Below are 22,037 nucleotides of genomic sequence, written 5' to 3'. Positions count from 1 at the left end.
ACATGAAAGTTACATTAAATTCACTTTTTTATAAGATGATGCCCCCCTTCTCCCTCTGTAATAACCACCAAAGTAATGTATACATGGTTCAATTGCCTTAGGTTATGGCACGTTTTCAGAGACGCTTTTTCAACCATCCATCAGCACTAGCTCTTGCCAGTTGAATAACAACTTCTTTTAAAGGCTAGACATTGTGCAGTGTGGTAAGAAATGACACTACCCAGATGACAAAAGACACACAGAACAAGCCACTTAGCAGAATGGCAGCTGATCTTCTCTGTAAATTAAGCTCTGAGCGCTCACTATGGCAGATTCTTTGTCTTTTCGGCAATTGACACAGCAGAGTGAAGCGCAGCGTTAGTATAATGGCTAAAAGAAGTCTGTATATTGTTTTTATTAAAATATGCAATTATCCGTACACAGGAAATTTCAGATACTTAGCACACAGAATATCGTGTGACCTGTACCCTGTCTTTGAAAGCAACTAGTCCATTACTGGAAGGTAAATAATGGACATTAATGAAGCAAAAACATAGCCCTGTGTTCTGCCATTAACAACAGTAAATTGATTTTGATGGCTTTCCTGCATATATAGCTGTTTCCATAATTCCCTAATGGGATGAGCAAATGTTCTTTATAGATGTCACTGAATCACTGATTTTTAACGGAAGTTTCTTCTACATCTTGGCTTAAAAAAATGATAAATGTAAGCCTATAAACACAGCCAACACACACATGGACTCTCGCACACACGCCTACGCCTTGTCCTACTATTTCTCTACCTGAATAAGATGTCACTCAGAACAGTTATGAGTGATAATAAATCAGTGGCTGTCACAGAATGTGCTGTAACTTTTGACAACCCTTTGGAATATTATGAAATATATTTCTTCCTTTCTTGTATGGTCAATTTAGGTTCAATTGTGTGATTTCTGGGCCTTAGCTTTTTCATATTTCGGCTGGGATAAGTCAGCATCAAGCACTTTTTTCGAAAGTATTTACCATTTTGAAATCTCAAGCCTCCTGGACAATTTGTTGCTTTGACCAGCTCTTTGATTTCCTTACAGTGGACCATGACAAGTATGCTTCACAATGGGAAGGCTCTGCTTCATCCTTTAAGGCCCACGTCCTCATCAGTCTTCAACCCATGGAGCTTTACTCCCAATCATAGTATTTATCAATATCCTCTTCCTGTGGACTTATATACTGTCTTACATCTCTCTAGATATAGTATTTATGGTTTTTCTAACTTGCTGGTTTTCAAACTATGGACCATGGACAGTTACCAGAGTGCTTACCAAAAATGCAACTTTCTGGGACCCACCTGAGAACCACTGAATAGGATTCTCTGTGGTGAGGCTCAGGAATTTGCATTTTCACAAGCTTGCAAGGTGATTCCGATGCGCACCAATGTTGGACAGCATTACCCTAACCTTTTGCAAATTCCTGTAGGGCAGCACATTTTAGGATTCTTCCACGACATAGCAGAGGTTACAGACAAACAGTTTACAGATGTCTTGGCCAGACAGTTGGACTTCTTATTTTTGGGGGCAGGGGGGAGTTAACCTTTATTATCAGGAGATTTCCTTAAAAACTGCCTGTTTCTGGCTTCTCTAAAATAATTGAAGGAACTAATAACAAAATGTTTTTGTTCTTACATAGCAGTGTACCTATCAGACGAATGGACGCATGCTCTCCTCTGCTTACTACCCCACCTCATGCACGGTGTGTGCACAGGCATTCCTCTCTGCCTGGTGCCAGAAGGACATGTACATGTCAGTATGCCACCAATTACATGGAATAGACAGTTTCCATCATCTGAAAAATGACTTCCCAGCTTGCTGTCCTTGATCTTCTAGCTTTGTTCTGCCCATCGTTGGCCCTGTAGGTCACAGACTGTTAATTGAGCACTTTCTCTATTTGAATTGGATGATGACATTTTTGCCGAAGGTATTACAACAAAATAAAAGAGAGCCATACTTATAGCCCTCATATAGTTAATTGCACATTTCCAAATTCTACATGCATTTGCATGCAAGCTTGCAGTATGCCCTTTATATTCTAAGAGTACTAATGGATGTCTTGTTAGATTCTCCCATTAGCTTCACACTAACTTCTCAGAGTTTTTCAACTTTCTTCTTATCGTAAGAACAGAGTTTAGGGAGCGGCCCCGTGGCTGAGTGGTTAAAGTTCTGCGTGCTCTGCTTCGGCAACCCAGGGTTTGCAGGTTCAGATCCCTGGCATGGACCTGCTCTACTCGTCGGCCATGCCATCAAGGTGTCCCACATACAAAATGGAGAATGATGGGCACACATGTTAGCTCAGGGCTAGTCTTCCTCACCAAAAGAAAGAACAGAGTTTAGAATGTCTTAATCATTAATGTGATCATAAGTTTAATCATTGTTCTAATTCTAGCTTTTATTAAAATCAATTTGGAATGTTCCTGATAATGTAGTCTTTCTACCTAATCAGTAATTAGTGCTTCTGAAAGCTCTTATTAATCAAACATCTCTGGCATCTCCAAGCACAAATATACACATAAGATAGTGAAAACTAGTTTTAGCTTCCATTTTTAAATGTTATATGGAACCCACTATGTCAAAATAGCTTTCTAACTTTTTGTTATAGAAAATTTGAAACATACAAAAGTAGAATGAACTGATGGCTAATCTTATTTCATCTATACCACCCTGTTCATTCCTTTACCATTATTTCAGTCAAATCCAAACCTCGTATTAGTACATCTATAAATCCTTTAATGTATGTCTCTTAAAGAAAAGGGCTCTTTTAAAAGCATGACAGTAATACCAATATCTTAAAATTTAATATAATAATAATTTAAGATCATCATATATCTAGTAATTTTATGTTTAGGAATCATATATCTAGTAATTTTGCTGTCTCATAGTTTTGTTATTTTGGTCTCTTAGGGCTCCTCAGTGTTCTAGTTTGTAGGTTCCACCTCTCTCTTTCTCTCTGTCTCTCTCTTTTCTCACATCTCTGTCCTCCTTTCTCAATTGGTTTGTTGAAGAAACCTGCAGTTCTTACAAAGCACCCCTACAGAGTACCCAGTCTTGCTCTCTACATACCATTTACCACTGTATGAAACCAGGTCCCCCTGTAGAAGTGGCTGATTCCAAGTCTGGATCAGGAAAGGAGCATCTTGTCAGACCAGAAAAAAAGGAGACTATTAAAGGCCACAGAGTTCATTTTAACAGGACTCAGGAGCCAACTGGAAGAGGCTGCTACTGGTTGAAGATGGGACAATTAGAGGATCAATAAGAAAAATAGCAGTAATGGATTGAAACATGAAATAAGTTGAAATCCATGCACTCATAGTGATTATCAAAATACAACAGAAATCCTAACCTTTGGAGGATGCTAGGGAACCAATGCATTATCTTGAAAACTGGTTAATAAAGGGGGAAAAGTCAGTTACCCTATCTTTCTTATATGAACCATACCTCATGGTAACCAAATAGTTGGTGAAGTAAGCTGTTGTTTGCCTGAAGAAGGTGTACTGGAATATTGTTATTTTGCAAGTCCTCATGAGAGATCTGGGCCCTGATGGTCCAAGGCTGCTGACGTCATGAGAGACTCCATGTGTGGAGGCCACAGCACCACCCTGGAGTGTTCCTGCAAAGAAAATGAAGGCTTTCTGATGGGCTTTTAAAGATGGTAGAACCTTGTCAGAGGGAGAGTACTTTTTTCCTCTGACTCTAAGAAAAAGGTGAAATATTAGAGTTATAAGAAAAAAGTAAGTTGGAACGTTACTAATGAGACAAGAACTCTCGATTAGACAACAAAAACTTAAAAATAACCGAGCTAAAGTACGTAACTAAGGGAAAAAGTGCCTGCAGGGAACACTTACGGCAGGGCCAATGGGAAACCTTGCTGGCAGGGTCAAGGCCTCTCAATTAGATGACACAAAAAGTTTAAAATGTAAATGACTGTTCTTGTTAAAGTTCATAGATAAAGAAAAAGTGGCACAGGGAATGTTTAAGATATGGCTTTGTCAGCTGGCTCATGGCTCAAACAGTTAAGTAACTTATCCTCTTTGCCTCTGTTTCCTCATCTGTAAAATGTGGACAGTAACATCTGCCTCCTAGCATTGTCTAGGGATTAAATGAGGTAATGCCCTAAAGCACATGTAACTGCTCAATAAATGCTCCCTACAGTAAAACTTACTACCGTTAGCCTCATGATTGTGCCACGACTCTCACAGTTGTTCCACGGTTTCAGTAAGTACAGCTACAAAAGAGCATATAACTCAGGAAGGCCTCAGACTCTAGTCTAATGAGCGAGTCAAAGTAAGCTTAGAAAACACTGTCTATTCAAGCAGGCCTTGACAATTTAACATCGGTCTACTCAGAAGTGCCTAGTGGTTTTTTCTTTAAATCGTCTGGCCTGAAAATGTTTTAAAATTTTCTCTATCTATACCGTTATTTTATTATAAGTACATTTTTTGGTAGAAACCCCTCAGTCAATTAAATATGGGCATTTATTGACGTGTGTAGTGGCTGCCAATCCTTGGGGAATAAACCATCCCTTCCCCTTCCCAGAGAAGTGCCACATTGTGTCAACCAGCAGGACTGCAGACAGAAGGCACCAGAGCAGAGCCTCAGAGGCCCTCCTTGCTTGCAACTCAGCTTAGGTGCACAATGCTAAATGTCTCGGTTGTGAGTTTGATTCGTAAGTTGGTAACAGCCTACCTCCAGTGTTTGTTAGACAAACGTCCAGAGTCAATATAGACTGTTGCCGTTACAGAGCTAATTTTCTCCACCCCCTAAACCATAGCTGAGGACTAAAACGACTTGGTACACCCTCTTTTCTACTTGTGTCCTGGGAACACAAACACGGACACTCACCACCATCATCATCAGATGCATCTGTTGGACCAGATAGTAAAAATGATATGAAAATAAATTTAAATGAATGCACATTAAGTCTATAACATAGTGAAGATGGAAGAATGTTTTTATCTTGCTAAGGTGAGGTACCAATATATTGCAATTTTCTTCATGGTCCTTTTTTTAAAAAAAGAAAAACAAACTCGACTGTGGTGAAATAACTTTCAGTCTGAAACACAATCTTTGTTGGGTTCTTATTTAAGAATGTTGTCTTATTTCTTTGAATTTTATGTGCAATGTCAGCCTCCTCCTCCCCTCCCTTCTCTTGTAATATATACTCTTCTGTAGTATCATTGGTTTAGTTGTTTTATTGAGAAATTCTATTTTTGAAGACTAAGATCATTGAATAGAAAAGGATTCTCATCTCCTTATATCTTATCCACGCTCCCAGGGACGCTGGCTCTTTAGAGCATGAATTTTTTACCAAGACACCATCACTCAACAAAATGTCCTAATTACCGGCAAAATGTCTAAGAGGAAGTAAATGTTAAGTTTTTAAACGTCAACTTACAAAGTGACTAAAATCTCATTGCATCTATCTAGATAAGAGTGAAGGGATGTCATAAATAGGCAAGAGTTCAGGGAGGCTGAAGAATGTGTTGCCCGAAATGACAGGTGAGTTTCTCTGTTAGGAATTGCCCTTCTGTGCCCCTTTAGGATTCTTTGGGCCCTCTGTTGGATGCCACTTGTTATCAGAGTTCTTGAGCATAGAAGGAGGAACCCTCCCCCTCCACAGAACGCTGCAGAGATCAGAACATGTCTCTGAAGTTTTCCAACAACCCAGTGCCCTCTCTTTGAATGAATGTGGCTTAGTATCATTGTGGATCGGCCACACTGACCGTATTGTTGTCTGTGTGACTCAACATTATGTTAATATGCTCATTCCCTCCAGGTGTCATTCTCTATATTCTACTGGTGGGATATCCCCCCTTCTGGGATGAAGACCAACACAGACTCTATCAGCAGATCAAGGCTGGAGCTTATGATGTAAGTAATACATGTTCATATCATTTTATCTTTTATTTTTTTCTTTGAGGAAGATTAACCGTGAGCTAACTGCTGCCAATCCTCCTCTTTTTGCCGAGGAAGACTGACCCTGAGCTAACAACCATGCCCATCTTCCTCTACTTTACATATGGGACGCTTTCAACAGCATGATTTTTGCCAAGCGGTGCCGTGTCCGCACCCAGGATCCGAACTGAAGAACCCTGGGCTGCCGAGAAGTGGAACGTGCGAACTTAACCGCTGCACCACTGGGCCGGCCCCATCATATGATTTTAGATGAGGGTTTGTTTTTTGTGTATTGACCAAGAACCAGATTTTTTTCTTTGCGATTTTAACCATAGTTTTCAACAATCTCCCTTGTTATTTTCTTTTCTCTGAGGGAAATGGCGATAAAGAGTGAGAAATGCAGCATATATGTGCAGTTTACATTTCCCTTTAGCTCACTCTCTCCTAAGATCGAAAGGAAAACAGTTTGAATTCTCTGAGGAAGGACCTTGCTTCTCAAAATGCCTGGATCGTAGCGCATTTTAAAACATAAAAGTTGAAAGATTTTTTTCTTTAGAAATGATTACTACCTGTTTAGTTGAATTATATATACAAATGCCTATCATGTTATTTTATTTTATATTTTTAATATTTAACTTTATTTTTTATTTATTTTATTGAGGCAACATTGGTTTATAACATTATGTAAGTTTCAGGTGTACATCCTTATGTTTCGGTTTCTTTGTAGACTACATCGTGTTCACCACCTAAAGTCTAATTGCCATGTCACCATGCACATGTGCCCTGTCAGCCCTCTCTCCCTGCCCGCTCCTCCCTTCCCCTCTGGTAACCAGCAATCCGTTCTCTGTGTCTATGTGTTCGTTAGTTGTACTGGTTTTTTTATCTTCCACACATGAGTGAAATCATAAGCTTATTTGGCTTTCTCCATCTGACTTATTTCACTTAGCATAATGCCCTCAATGTCCATCCACATTGTCACAAATGGCAAAATTTCCCCTTTTTGTGGCTGAGTGGTATTCCATTGTATAAATATATACCACGTCTTCTTTATCCATTCATCTGTTGATGGGCACTTAGGTTGTTTCCAGGTCTTAGCTATTGTGAATAATGCTGCAATGAACATAGGGGTGCATATATCTTTTCAAATTAGTGTTTTTGTGTTCTTTGGATAAATACCCAGAAGCAAGATAGCTGAATCATATGGTAGTTCTGTTCTTAACTTTCTGAGGAACCTCCATACTGTTTTCCATAGTGGCTGCACCAATTTACATTCCTACCAGCAGGGTACCAGGGTTCCCTTTTCTCCACATCCTCTCCAACACTTGTCATTTCCTGTCTTGTTAATTATAGCCATTCTGACAGGCATGAGGTGATACCTCACTGTAGTTTTGATTTGCATTTCCCTAATAATTAGTGATGTAGAGCATCTTTTCATGTGCCTGTTGACCGTCTGTGTATCTTCTTTGGAAAAATGTCTGTACAGATCCTCTGCCATTTTTTAATTGGGTTGCTTGTTTTTTTGGTGGTTGAGTTGTATTAGTTCTTTATATGTTTTCGATATTAACCCCTTGTCAGATATATGGTTTGCAAATATCTCCTCTCAGTTGTTAGGTTCCCTTTTCATTTTGTTAATGGTTTCCTTTGCTGTGCAGAAGCTTTTTAGTTTGATACAGTCCCATTTATTTTTTTCTTTTGTTTTCCTTGACTGAACAGACATGTCATTCAAAAAGATACTGCTAAGGCCAATGTTAAAGAATGTACAGCCTATGTTTTATTCTAGGACTTTTATGGTTTCAGGCCTTACATTCAACTCTTTAATCCATTTCGAGTTAATTTTTGTGTATGGTATACCAAGATAATGGTCTCTTTTCATTTTTTTGCGTGTGGCTGTCCAGTTTTCCTAGCACCGTTTATTGAAGAGACTTTCCTTCCTCCATTGTATGTTCTTGGTTCCCTTGTCAAAAATTAGCTGTCCATAGATGTGTAGCTTTCTTTCTGGGCTTACAGTGCTGTTCCATTGATGAGTGTGTCTGTTTCTGTGCCAGTTCCATGCTGTTTTGATTTCTATAGCTTCAAAGTATATTTTGAAGTCAGAGAGTGTGCTACTTGCAGCTTTGTTCTTTTTTCTCAGGATTCCATTGGCTATTCGGGGACTTTTGTTGTTCCATATAAATTTTAGGGTTCTTTGTTCTGTTTCCATGAAGAATGTCATTGGGATTCTGATTGGGATTACATTGAATCTGTAGATTGCTTTAGGTAATGTGGATGTTTTAAATATACTTATTCTTCCAATCCATGAGCATGGGATATCTTTCCATTTCTTTATATCTTCTTCAATTTCTTTCAATAATGTCTTATAATTTTCAGTGTATAAGTCTTTTACTTCCTTCGTTCAGTTTATTCCTAGATATTTTATTCTTTTTGTATTGTAAATGGGATTGTATTCTTGATTCCTCTTTCTGCTATTTTGTCGTTAGTGTTTAGAAATAGAACCGATTTTTGTATGTTGATTTTGTACCCTGCAACTTTACTGTATTCATTTACTATGTCTAAAAATTTTTTTGGCGGATTCTTCAGGGTTTTCTATATATAAAATCATGTCATCTACAAATAGTGACTGTTTCACTTCTTCCTTTCCAATTTGGATACGTTTTCTTTCTTTTTCTTCCTGATTGCTCTGTCTAGGCCTTCCAACATTGTGTTTAATTACAGCGGTGAAAGTGGGAATCCTTGTGTGGTTCCTGTTCTTATAGAGTTTGCTTTTAGTTTTTCTCCATTGAGAATGATATTAGCTGTGGATTTGTCATATATGGCCTTTATTATGTTGAGGTACTTTCCTTCTATACCAATTTTATTTAGCATTTTTATCATAAATCGATGCTGTATCTTGTCAAATGCTTTCTCTGCATCTGTTGAGATGATCATGTGATTTTTTATTCTTCCTTTGGTTAATGTGTATGACCTTTGATCGATTTGTGGATATTGAACCGTCCCTGTATTCATGGAATAAGTCCCACTCGGTCATGGTGTATGATCTTTTTAATGTATTGTTGTGTTAGATTTGCTAGTATTTTGTTGAGGATTTTTGCATTGATGTTCATCAGTGATGTTGGCCTGTAATTTTATTTTTTTGTGTTGTCCTTGTCTGGTTTTGGTATCAGGGTAATGGTGGCCTCATAGAATGAGTTAGGAAGCTTCCTCTCCTCTTCAATTTTTGTTAAGAGTTTGAGAAGGATAGGTATTACGTCTTCTTTAAACGTTTTGTAGAATTCATCACGGAAGCCATCTGGCCCTGGATTTTATTTTTTCAGAGATTTTTGATTACTGTTTTGATCTTCTTACTGGTGATTGGTCTATTCAAATTCTCTCTTTCTTCTTGATTCAATTCTGTAAAGTTGTATGATTCTGAGAATTTATCCATTTCTTCTAGATTATCCAATTTGTTGGTGTATAACTTTTTGTAGTATTCTCTTATAATCTTTGTATTTCTGAGGTGTCCGTTGTAATTTCTTTCATTTCTGATTTTATTTATTTGAGCCTTCTCTGTTTTTTTTGATGAGTCTAGCTAAAGTTTTGTCAGTTTTGTTTATCTTTAAAAGAACCAGCTCTTTGTTTCTTTGATATTTTCTATTGTTTCTTTAGTCTCTATCTCACTTATTTCTGCTCTGATTTTTATTGTTTCCTTCCTTCTACTGATTTTGGACCTTGTTTGTTCTTCTTTTTCCAGTTCCTTTAGGTGCACTATTAGATTGTTTATTTGAGATTTTTCCTGTTTGTTGAAGTAGGCCTGTATTGCTATAAACGTCCCTCTTAGAACCACTTTGGCTTTATCCCATAAATTTTGGCATGTCATATTTTCATTTGTCTCCAGGTATTTTTTTTATTTCTCCTTTGATTTCTTCACTGACCCTATCATTGTTTAGTAGAATTTTGTTTAATCTCCACATATTTGTGGCTTTTCTAATTTTCTTCCTGTAGCTGATTTATAGTTTCATACATTTGTGGTCATAAAAGATGCTTGGTATTATTTCAATCTTAAATTTATTGAGACTTGTTTTGTGGCCTAATATGTGATCAGTCCTGGAGAATGTTCCATGTGCATTGGAAAATAATGTGTATTCTGCAGTTTTTGGATGGAATGTTCTGTATATCTCTACTAAGTCCATCTGGTTTAATATGTCATCTAAGAGCAATGTTTCCTTATTGATCTTCTGTTTGGATGATCTATCCATTGGCATAAGTAGTGTGTTAAAGTCCCCTACTATTATTGTGGTGCTGTCCATTTCTCCTTTTATGTCTGTTAATAATTGCTTTATATATTTAAGTGCTCCTATGTTGGATGCATAGATATTTACAAGTGTTATATCCTCTTTAAAACAGTTTTTGTTTTAAAGTCTATTTTCTCTGATATAAGTATTGCTACCCCAGCTTTCTTTTCATTGCCATTTGCATAGAATATCTTTTTCTATCCCTTCACTTTGAGTTTGTGTGTGTCTTTAGGTCTGAAGTGTGTCTATTGTATGCACCATATATATGGGTTTGGTTTTTTATCCATTCGTTCACTCTTTGTCTTTTGATTGGAGCATTTAGTCTATTTACATTTAAAGTAAGTATTGATAAGTATGTACTTATTGCCATTTAGTTACTTTTTTTCTGGGTGTTTTTGTAGTTCTTCTCTATTCCTTTCTTCTCTTGCTCTCTTCCCTTGTGGTTTGATGGCTATCTTTAGTGTTATGTTTGGGTTCCTTTCTCTTTATTTTTTTTTGTATTTATAATAGGTTTTTGGTTTATGGTTATCAAGGTTCATATGTAAATAGTAATCTATGTTAAGTTGATGGTCTGTCAAGTTGGACCTTACTTACTAAAAGCTGTACACTTTTACTCCCCTACCCCACGTTTTATGTTTTTGGTGTTGTATTTTACCTGTTTTATTTTTGTATAGCCCTTAACCTCTTATTGTAGATATAGTGGTTTTAGTACTTTGGTCTTTTGACCTTCATACTAGCTTTGTAGGTGGTTGTTCCAGTTGATCCCCTACCATACCTGTATATTGGCCTTTACCAGTGATATTTTTTCTTGGATAATTTTCTTATTCTTACTTGTAGTCCTTTCTTTTCCACTTAAAAAGCCCCTTTAACATTGCTTATAATACCAGTTTAGTGGTGATGAACCCCTTTAGTTTTTGCTATTTGGAAAGCTCTTTATCTCTTTCCATTCTGAATGATAACCTTGCTGGGTATTCTTGGTTGCAGATTTTTTCCTTTCAGCACTTTGAATATATCATGCCTCCCTTCTAGCCTGTGAAGTTTTTGCTGAAAAGTCAGCTGATAGCCTTATGGAATTTCCTTTGTATGTAATTTGTTGCTTTTCTCTTGCAGCTTTTAGGATTCTCTCTTTAACTTTAATTCTTTACATTTTAATTATAATGTGTCTTGCTGTGGGCCTCTTTGGGTTCCTCTTGTTTGGTACTCTCTGTGCTTCCTGTACCTGGATGTCTGTTTCCTTCTCCTGGTTAGGGAAGTTTTCAGCTATTATTCAAATAATTTTTCAGCCCCTTTGTCTTTCTCTTCACCTTCTGGGACACCTATAAGGTGGATGTTACTATGCTTGATGTTGTCCCAGAAGTCCCTTATACTGTTCTCATTCTTTTTCATTATTTTTTCTTTTTTCTGTTTGGCTTTGGTGATTTCCTCTGCTCTTTTGTCCAACTCACTGATTCATTCTTTTGTGTCATCTGCTCTGCTGTTGATTCCCTCATTTCCATTATTGTATTCTTCAGGTCTGATTGGTTCTTTTTTACTTTTTCTAATTCTTTGTTGAAGTCCTCATCATGTTCATCGATTCTTCTCCCCATATCGGTGAGCCCTCTTATGACTCTTAATTTGTACTCTTCATCGGGTAGGTTGTTTATCTCTGTTTTGTTTAGTTCTTTTTCTGAGGATTTGTCCTGTTCCCTCATTTGGAACATATTTCTCTCATTTTGCCTACTTCTCTGTGTTTTTATATATGTGTTAGATAGGTCAGCTGTTTCTCCTGGACTTGGAAATGCAGCCTTATGTGAGAGATGCTTTATGGGGCCCAGCAGCTTGCTCCCCTCTTGTCAACCCATGCCAAATGCTCCAGGGGTGTCCCCTGTGTGGACTGCATGTGCCCTTCTGTTGTGGCAGGGTTGCTATTGCTATGGGTCACAGGTAGGCTGGCCCTTGAGCTGGCTGATTGTGAGGCTCTGATGTGTGTGGCTGCTACAGGCACTTTATTGGGTGGGGCAAGCCCCTGGCACAGCTTGCTGCAAGTTCGATAGCACATAACTACTGCAGTTTTGCTGGTAAGAGAGTCAGGCCCCAGTGTGGCTGGTTGCTAGGCCCTGGGACACATAGGTGCTGGAGGCTCCTCCCCCCCACCATGTGGCTCCCTGCAGTTCTCAGCTGTCCCTATTTTGGTGATTGGGGGATGGGGCAGGCTTCAGGTGAGCCTCCTGCAGCTGTTGTCATCTGGCTTTTGGTCCAGGCAGACCTCTGGCAAGAACTGGCTAATGGGCAGGGCAGCTCAGGTGCAGCAGCACACAGCCATTTCAGGTGTTGGACAGCAGGGCAGATCCTTTGTGTGGCTGTTTGTGATGGCCAGTAGCACGATCTGTTACAGACCCACAAGGCTACAGGTCCAGACAGCTGCCCCAAGCTTGCTGGTGGGCAGTGTCAGACCCTGGGGTGGGCTGCCTGCTGCCTGGCTATACTCCATTTCCTTGGGTGCTCTAGTGGGCAGGGCAGACCCCTACGCCTACGGGCTAGAGGGAGGATCCCAATGTGGCCTGCCAGCCTCTGTGTCAGCACAATAGAACTAGGTCACAATAATGGCTACCTCCAGTGTCTCAGTCCCTGGGGGGTGGGCCCAGCCACCTCCTGCCTCTCCGGGATTTGTTCCAAGCCTAGTGAGTGAGTCTCTGTTACCAATGGACTATGCACTTTTCTATCTGGTGTCTTTGTGCTGGTTTCCAGGTCAGCCTACACGGGCCTTTGAAGAGCAGTTTTTTTCTTTCCTTCAAGTTCTGTAGTTTTCCTGGGTATGTTCCCTGTTGGTTTTCAAGACCAGCAAAGCTAGGTATTATGGGATCTTGTCTCTCCTATGCTGAGTCTAAGGGCTGGGATGCCTACTGTGGAGCTCAGAAGCTCCACTCCTCCAGGAAGAGCTTGCGCCTTTGAGCGCTCCCCTGGCTGTGAGGCGCAGTGGCTAGGGGGTGGGATTTTGCTCAGCGGGGCTGTGTCTCTGCCTCTTCTACCCCGGTCTGTGCTGTCCCGTGTGGTGGCAGTCCTTTTATACTGTTTCCAGATCTCTCCCAGAGGAAATTGTTCCAGAGGTAGTTGTAGTTTTGTTGTGTCCATAGGAGGAGGCGAGTTCAGGATCCTCCTACACCACCTTCTTCCAAACTTCTTCCATAATTTTAAATTGTATACAACAATACTTTGCAATGATCCATATATCAAATAGAACATTATTCCATTATGTCAGTTTTGACATTTTTTGTCTTGTTTACCTAGTGAGCTTCTGTGCAACCTTTCATTTGGAGAATGAGTTTCACAACTGAAAGATATTTGAAAATCACAATTCTAATACATTTCATTTATAATTAGAATATTTAAAAGTAGGCACATATATATATATATATACACACACACACACACACACAACATGAATTAAGTTCTAAATCTGAAGAGTGAGTCCTTATCTATCTTCTCTTCATGGCTTAATTTTGTGCTCATTGATATCTTTATCAAAGGACAGAAAATTATGTCTGTAAATATGATTTACCACCTCCTCTGGTTTGTACCTCACACAAGCCCTATGGAAGTCAGAGTGCAGGGTCTGGAGATGCTTTCCATATATCACTAAGTGGGGTAATTGAGTAGTGGGCAATATTGGGTCCGCCCTCTGTGCATGAGTTAAAAGCTCAATGTAAAGTGAGAGGAGTTAATATAAAAAGTCTGTATTATATTCTATCAGGCCTCATTCCTCAGTGCATCTCTTAAAACATTCTGTTTAGATGGCTGTGTGTATCATGAGAATATAAAATGTATATTCTTTTAATTTCGAAGCATTTCATTCTAGCCAGACTAATAATTGGACCAAATTATCATTTACACAGCCACAGCTGGCACATTCACCATCCTTAGAGAGTAGAGCAAGGCACCCCTCTGGGCATACAGCCCTGTGGATGCACTTGTTGGTGAATGTGGAGGAGTGCCTTTGTGGAAATTAGAAAAATAAGAAACAGTTCCACCTTCATGCAGGCTGAAGTAGCTGCCGTCAGAGGACCTGCCCATCGTTAAGCAGCAGCCTTGAGTGTTTCTTCAGTAGTTCCTAGTCATTAGCAAGTTTTTACAACTGCCCAAAATAAGCTCTGGAATTAAAATGACAGCTGTTAAACTGGCAAAATTTACAAGTATTAAAGAGTCAGTATCATTTTTCTCATGTTTCATTTAGCCAATGGCTCACAAACTGCCCTTTTTTTTTTTTAAGATTGGCACCTGAGCTAACATCTGTTGCCAAACTTCTTTTTTTCTTCTTCTTTTTCCCCAAACCCCCCAGTACATAGTTGTATATTCTAGTTGTGAGTGCCTCTGGTTGTGCTATGTAGGACGCCGCCTCAGCGTGCCCTGATGAGCAGTGCCATGTCCACGCCCAGGATCCGAACCAGCAAAACCCCGGGCCCCCAAAGCGGAACGCACGAACTTAACCACTCGGCCATGGGGCCGGCCCCACAAACTGCCCATTTTTAACTACTAAAAGTAAACTAACTTCAGTCCATGACACAGTGACCATGGCTTTTTTTCCAGGACTATCTACAAAAATTCACGAATTGGAAAGAGAACCCAATATTCCGTCTGTTGTTTAGAAATGTGATGTAAATTTTTCTTAACTCATCAAGAATATTATTTCTACTAAATACGCTGATTATGTGAAAATGAGATTGCAGAATTAGCAACAAAAAACTCACATAAAGAAAGAGGATAAATAGGTTTGTTATATAGCTATTAGCGTACAAATGGATTACTAATAGAAGTTATGAAATTTGGTTACTTTCATGAACTTTGCCTTGGTGAAATTTGTAATTAAGAAGATCAGCTTTTTTGAAGTGTTCAAATCAAATCCTGCTGAGCCTCTTCTAGTGTCAGAGGACTCCAAATAGCCATGATTAATAGGTTAGTTTTGGCACAGGAACTGAAGCTGTTTTATCATCTTTGCTGTTACTGTTCATGAGTTGTGAAAGTATGTAATACCTCGTTTTGAACCTTGACATAATAGCATAATGACATCAACACATGACAACTTCTAAGCTTTTATTGATTTTTGCAAATAAATATGAGAAAGATTGCATAAAATTTCATTTTCAGATCAAAGCAAAGATAGTTTGAGAGGACTAGAAGATTCTTAAGTTTATTTTTCTAAATTTTAAAATGTATTTACTAGATATGATATTATTTACTAGATATGACATGCAATTTAGTAGATATGTTTGTCCCTTATCAGTTACTCTTCTTTAATATATGTAGACATATACATACAGGGATATATATCTCTATGTCAGTTTATATGTAGATATAATACAAGAAAATTTATGAAGAAATTCACTACTTAAAGAAATGATTAGTATATTTGGCTCTTCCCTGTTTGACTGAGTGTATCTATTTTTTAAACTCTATAAATTTATATTTTTGAAGTTTCCCTCACCAGAGTGGGACACAGTGACTCCTGAAGCCAAAGACCTCATCAATAAAATGCTTACTATCAACCCTGCCAAGCGTATCACAGCCTCAGAGGCACTGAAACACCCATGGATCTGTGTAAGTGACAGTTCTCCAAAGACCTCAGGAGCTAAAATGAAAAATAAACTCTCCTTTGAAATTTTTTTCATGGATTTAAAATAATTTTTGCAGAAAGGGATGAAACTCAGAATGAATTAATTTCTGACTCTAGATATCTAACATAAATTTTATAATGGCGAAAAATGCTATTTCAGGTAGCGAAGTCTGATTTGCATAGATTTCTAAGTAAATATTGCCTACAATAACATGAGGAAGGAGTATTACCCCTACCAATTGTTGGTAATACCCATGAACAGAGGTTAAGAAAATCATACCAAGAGTAAATATATCCCAGAAGAAGAGATTAGACAAAGTTCAATTATTTATCATTAGGCAAGTATAAAAAAAGGGGAGGTTTGGAAATTGGGAGTAGGGTTTTCCTAGCATGACAGAATGGCCATAGGAATGTGCTTTAGAAGTACTGAGAAATATAGTATGAACCTTGGGGGGAATGTACAGATTTCAGTAAATTTCTAGGGATGAGCATCAAATGGTAGGGTAGTAAATATGATGCTAAGTAAACAAAAGGCAGTCCAATAGAAATATGATTTAAAACGTTGAAATAAAGATAATTTGAGGAATTATTGATACTTGTTTCTATATGTTCTATAGATAAAGTTGTATCTTAGTCACAAATAGTCTTGGCAAAATCTGTCTTTCATTATTAGGGAACTTTTGCAGTTGAATACTTACAAGTACAAGTGTGGGTGCAGGCGCCATTAATAAAGATTTGATGAGCCTGAAGATACTATTATGCTTAGAATGTTTTAAATATCCTCAATTAAGTTTCTTTTTCTCCTCTTCCAGCAACGTTCTACTGTTGCTTCCATGATGCACAGACAGGAGACTGTAGACTGCTTGAAGAAGTTTAATGCCAGGAGAAAACTAAAGGTAAGACATTCTACATATTTGTGGGGAAGTGGATTTGGCAGAGTGAGAAGTGAGATTCGCTCTGAGGAAAATAACTTTTAGCAAAGGCTTTTAAAGGTGTAGACCTTGATACTCTTATTCTTCTTCTGGGTCTTGAGAAAATGGAATATACACCAGAATTAAACCCACGCTGAAGGGCTAGGATCAGTGTGGCCATGTGTGCTGTGGTCCTCCCTTCAGTGGAAAACAGCTGTGCCATTTGATCATCAGAATCTGGCCGCACATGGGGGGACGGTCCTGGCCTTGTGAGACACAGGCCTGCTCCTCTCAGAACACCAAAACACAGAAACAACCAAAAACCCCCTGACTGGAAGGAGGGCTAGGAGGTTTGTCATCAAAGACTATGGATTTGTTAGGTCGAAGATTTGCAGAGGTGACGTTAATTTTGTATTCTTGTTTCTCTGACAGGGTGCCATCTTGACAACTATGCTGGCCACGAGGAATTTTTCAGGTACATGTGTTAAGAACTCTGCTCCTATCCTCTGCTCTCCTCTTAAGTAGTCTTTTTGGAGTTAAAAAAAAAATCCTAATAATTAGAAAAACACTGTTGTTCAGTAATGCAAATGTGTGGCATGAATTCCTTCCACACCCATGGCTGCCATTAGGAATCTGCCCGGTGCCCTGTCCACAGAGACGTTAGGCATGTGACTTCACTCCCAGCAGAGCACTGTCTAGGCAGCCCTGCCACTGGTCAGTGCTGGTCTAGGACTTGAAACCATCTGTCATCCTTGCTGGGGTACACACAGGCTGTGGAAATATGTACTCCCTCATCTGGGAGCTCAGCATTTTGAACCTAGAATTAATTATTTCATAAAGTAATAACTGAATACTTTTTTTTTTGTCTCATTCTCATAGGGAATCCCAATAAGCAAGATTTTTAAAAGACTACCCTTATTGAGGAACCCAGTTCTGTTAGGCCTAAGTTCTTTCAAAAGGACAGTAGTATCTTGGCACGCTATGAGAATGGTTACAACTTTCAAAGGTATCTAAACTCAGGAATTTACAGAGGATCTACCCACAGTAATATCATAGGATAATAAACATTCCTCGAAATGATTCCATGGTAAAAATAAGTTTGTTAGTTAACAGGCTAAAAGAAGGTAAAGCATTTCTTTATTGTAGGAGTGACTCTCCAAAATTGACATAAAGTGTACATTATTTACATAAATTATTTGAGTTTTGGAGCCCCTTCTTTGATAGATTATCTCAAAGGACCAGGTTTCCAAAAATAAAATGTTGGTAAATGCCAGTCAGTCTTGTGTACGGGGAGCGACTGAAGCAGTGAGAAAGCTGCGCTTACTAAACTTAGTGTTTGGCTGATTAGACTTGGAACAATTGTCCAAAGATTGTGCCAGAAATACTACTATTTTACCTTGCTTACCGCTTCCTGAGAGTGATGAGCAGCATCTAATTATCCAGCGATTTCTTCAGGTCTTTATTCCTGCTGCATACTTACCCAGGGTATCGTAGTGATTGGAGGTGATGAGCCGTTTCATCATCAGATGTTCTTCAAACTTGTCAGCCAATTTCTAGATATTGTTTACGATTGTATTAAATGGTCACCTCCTGTCCCCCGTTGTGTTTAGTTATAGATAATGTGAAGCCATAGGCAGCTTTCCAAAGGCTTCCGCTGAGCTGTTCAACAACAATAATAATACAATGAGTAATGCTGCAAATTGAGGGATTGTGTTAGTCAATTGTATGTATTTTGTCCAGTTTGTTTAGTGTAATAAAACTGTTACTGCCTTTGTCAAGTTACCTGTTTTATGAACATTTGATTAATATAGTTGACATTTATATGGGTGAGTTCAATGTCATCTTATTAAATATATATACTATATTCAAATAAATATTTCACTGTGGCCCAATAATTAGTGAATCACTAAAAGTTAGGATGATTTATATATAAAATTTATGTCTGTATTGTTATTAACAAATTAACTTGAAAAGAAAATCTCCAGAATTAAGATTATGTGTTTTGTTAAAGTGTTAAAGACACTCTTAAGCATAATTGGGCCTTTGTTAATAAATGCACCCATATATAGAAGCTTTTTGTTTACCTCATTTTCCTTTTCATCATCGTGTAAACTAAAAACTCATGACTAATATGTGGATTTTATATTGTTTCTGAATGTCTTAGCATGAAAAGCAAACTTTTTTTTTAATCCATCATTTCAAAACCAACTGAATAACATTTGACCCAGTTACATCTTATACTTGATATTGCATTTTAGTTTTGAGTATTTTATTCATTCTGTTTCATTGCCAAACATGTTCTTTAAAGTAATTTGTCCATAAGTATATGGTTATAAAGTTGTTTTTATTTTTTCTTTTCTCCCTGTATGTGGAATGTATTTCTTGTGAGGTAAGGTAAATAGTAACCAAAAGGGACGTTTCTGCATCTCCCAGGCAAATCCCTGCTTACCCCGAATCATCGTCTTCTCTTTGCTTGCTGTTGCAATTCCAGTTATTCTCAGTTCGCTTTCTAACCTATTAACTGCCGCAGGACTGACCTAATACTGCTTTTCAGCCCCAGGCAACCAGTAGTATAGCTAAGGCAACTATTTCTTACAATTTCAATTAATAATAAATTAATAGCTTTGTTGCTAAAGACTAAATAAAATTAACATTTTTGTATGTTAAAAATAAATAATAATTTAAAATTATACCAAAGTGATATCGAAATAATGTCCCAAATCAAATGGATGTCAGGAAATTACATGTTCATGCAGTTCTCTTATAGCCAGTTATTTCCATTTCAGACGCCAAATGCTGTTCTGATTTACTTAAATAATTCTGTATACAGTTCATTAACATTGAAGGGAAGCATGTGTGTGTGCTTTGTCCTGCATATTAGTGAATGTTCCACACTTGGTGTACTAATTGTCACTGATGGTTATATAATTTGTTCACTATGTATGTACCCATTCAAAGTAAATTTTCTGAAAGGATGACTTTACCTTTTAATAAACTCACAAAGTCCAGTAACAGAAAGAATGCTAAAAGTGCCCCTCCAAGAAATTGAAGCTTCATAAAAGACCATATACTTCAGTTCTCTGATTTAGTTAAAGATTTCATTTTGTTTGATACCTCACGTCAAATTTTTGATTTTTTTTTTTTTTTTTTTTTGGAGGAAGATTAGCCCTGAGCTAACTACTGCCAATCCTCCTCTTTTTGCTGAGGAAGCCTGGCCCTGAGCTAACATCAGTGCCCAGCTTCCTCTATATGTGGGACGCCTCCCGCAGCATGGCGTGCCAAGCAGCACCATGTCCACACCCGGGATCTGAACCGGCGAACCCTGGGCTGCCAAGAAGCGGAACGTGCGAACTTAACCGCTGCGCCACCAGGCCAGCCCCAAATTTTATGATTTTTAATTTTTCAACGTAAAAGGCTTTTGTTTATGAAGCCTTTCTATTCTGATTTTGAAGTATAAAAGAATACGTAATGCCTTTTTTTAAAAGGTCATATGCTAAGCATTTGAAAAATTTGCTCTGGGTCAATAATATACCATTTCATTTTCAATATAGTTAATATTTTTTATGAAAATGAAATCTAATTTCAAATATATATTTTTTAAAAAGATGTTATTTAGCCAGGGCAAATTTTCACAAATGAGTTTTAAACCTCTAGAAAGAGGGCTTACGTGGCAGAACTGACATGGTCACCCTACTTGTGGTGTGAATGAACATGTAATACGATCTGTAAGCTGATGTCTGAAGACTGAAATCAACTTTCTGGATTACAAAAGCATAGTCCAGTTAAAGTTCCAGTATCCTTTTCGCAACCAACAGTGAAATAAAGTCCAATAACATAACTTGCAAAGTGTTCAATTATATGCAATGAACTAAATAAGTATTTAGTTCTAAATTTGATGTGGCAAAACCAAGAAAAGTGATACTGTGTTTCAATGTCCTGTAAGCTCGCGCTCATCAGTGTGACCTTGATAACTTGGCGTATGTTGGCCATTACTCAGTAAAGGTGGTAGAAGGAAACAATGCCCTTGTTTTGTTGCCTGGCTGTGGGTTTCTGTGGATAACTCACTAAACTGATTTTACTCTCACTTTGCAGCAGCCAAGAGTTTGTTGAAGAAACCAGATGGAGTAAAGGTAAGTTAAACAGGTGCTCCTGAAATCACTTCTGACTTTCAGATGCTGGATAATTTTAAAATGTTAAATATAAGTCCTAAGTCTCTGCAGCTTGTATTTTTTATAGTTCCTGATAAAGGATGCAGGTTGAAGAATAAAATAATTTAATATGCAAAGATGACGAACATTTATACCAAGAGAAGCTGTATTTTTTCTATTTTATTATATATTAAATAATCATGACAAAATATTACTTTTATATTGAGTTGCTATAGAAACTGAATGTCTAAATCCTCTCTGCTTTACTATAATCCCAGAATATCATGGTGACCTGAACATCTGTGAAAACCAAATGCTTTTCCAAACAGTTATGCTGTATTCTTTGAAGCCTGCTGACATATATAGCCTGGAAAAAAATGAAATCATTTGGTATGGGAAATCGAACGTCAAATGACTAAATCTCTCTGTTTGGGCAGTTTTTATAAAGGTCTTAATTGTTCCTGTGCTTCTATCATAAGGTATTGAGAGACATACTCAAGATGTATAGTCTGAACAAATACTAGAAAAATTTTCCAAGAAAGATAACAGCAGGATATTTTGACTTTCTTGGACTTCTAAACAAAATAATACAACTCATTTTCTACTGATTCTATTTTGTTTCATGAGAATTTACCTTTGATTGAATGTAATCTTATATTTGCATTGCTTATCTTTCCAGATTATTACTAAATGTTTTATTTCTTTAATCTTTTTCTTTCTCTTCCAATGGCAGATGCCTACATTCCATATGAACACTTCAACATTCTTGGGAATTAGTTAATATTCTAACATTTGAACTTGACCCAAAGTCGGGTGGTCAATTCATTTTGAAAATATAGCATAGAAAACCATTTGTCACTTCTTATGTTCGTGCCCAGCCATTTCTTCACCACCTGTCTGTGTGTGATTTGGGGAATTTCTGGAGCTTTGGTGACCATGCCATTGTGATCCCTTAGGAGGGCACTTGCCGTTGACCAATTGCCTTCCTCGACCTGTGATATTGTCTTCCTTCTGCTTAGTGTATCCAGTTTAAATTTCAGTAATGACTGTCAATGTCTGCCTTTTTCCCAATGTTACATTGGTGGAAATGTGATATTTTAGATTTTCCAAATGTTTTATTCTCCTATGTTTTTCTGTACCGTTCAGGGATGCAGGGCTCACAGCTCCTATTGAGAGATTTATTGTCACTAGTCTCCTGATAT

At 37.9% G+C, this 22,037-nt stretch overlaps 1 protein-coding gene across 50 annotated transcripts in view; it reads left to right on the top strand.

Moving 5' to 3' along the window:
• Window positions 1-22,037, top strand: part of CAMK2D (calcium/calmodulin dependent protein kinase II delta) — a 291,337-nt gene that overhangs the window by 229,413 nt on the left and 39,887 nt on the right. For 25 of the 50 annotated variants that reach the window (XM_070504671.1, XM_070504673.1, XM_070504657.1 and 22 more), the window contains 5 exons: window positions 5,803-5,897; window positions 15,638-15,760; window positions 16,589-16,672; window positions 17,120-17,162; window positions 20,783-20,817. In XM_070504671.1, coding sequence (XP_070360772.1) covers window positions 5,803-5,897; window positions 15,638-15,760; window positions 16,589-16,672; window positions 17,120-17,162; window positions 20,783-20,817 — 380 coding nt within the window. Of the gene's footprint in view, window positions 1-5,802; window positions 5,898-15,637; window positions 15,761-16,588; window positions 16,673-17,119; window positions 17,163-20,779; window positions 20,818-22,037 lie in introns of all 50 variants that reach the window. The other 25 variants (XM_070504665.1, XM_070504646.1, XM_070504645.1 and 22 more) reach the window with 1 other exon arrangement.

The sequence above is a fragment of the Equus asinus genome, chromosome 3 (genome assembly GCF_041296235.1).
Source record: "Equus asinus isolate D_3611 breed Donkey chromosome 3, EquAss-T2T_v2, whole genome shotgun sequence".
Lineage (NCBI taxonomy): Eukaryota > Metazoa > Chordata > Mammalia > Perissodactyla > Equidae > Equus > Equus asinus.
This window is presented reverse-complemented; position numbering and strand designations above follow the sequence as displayed.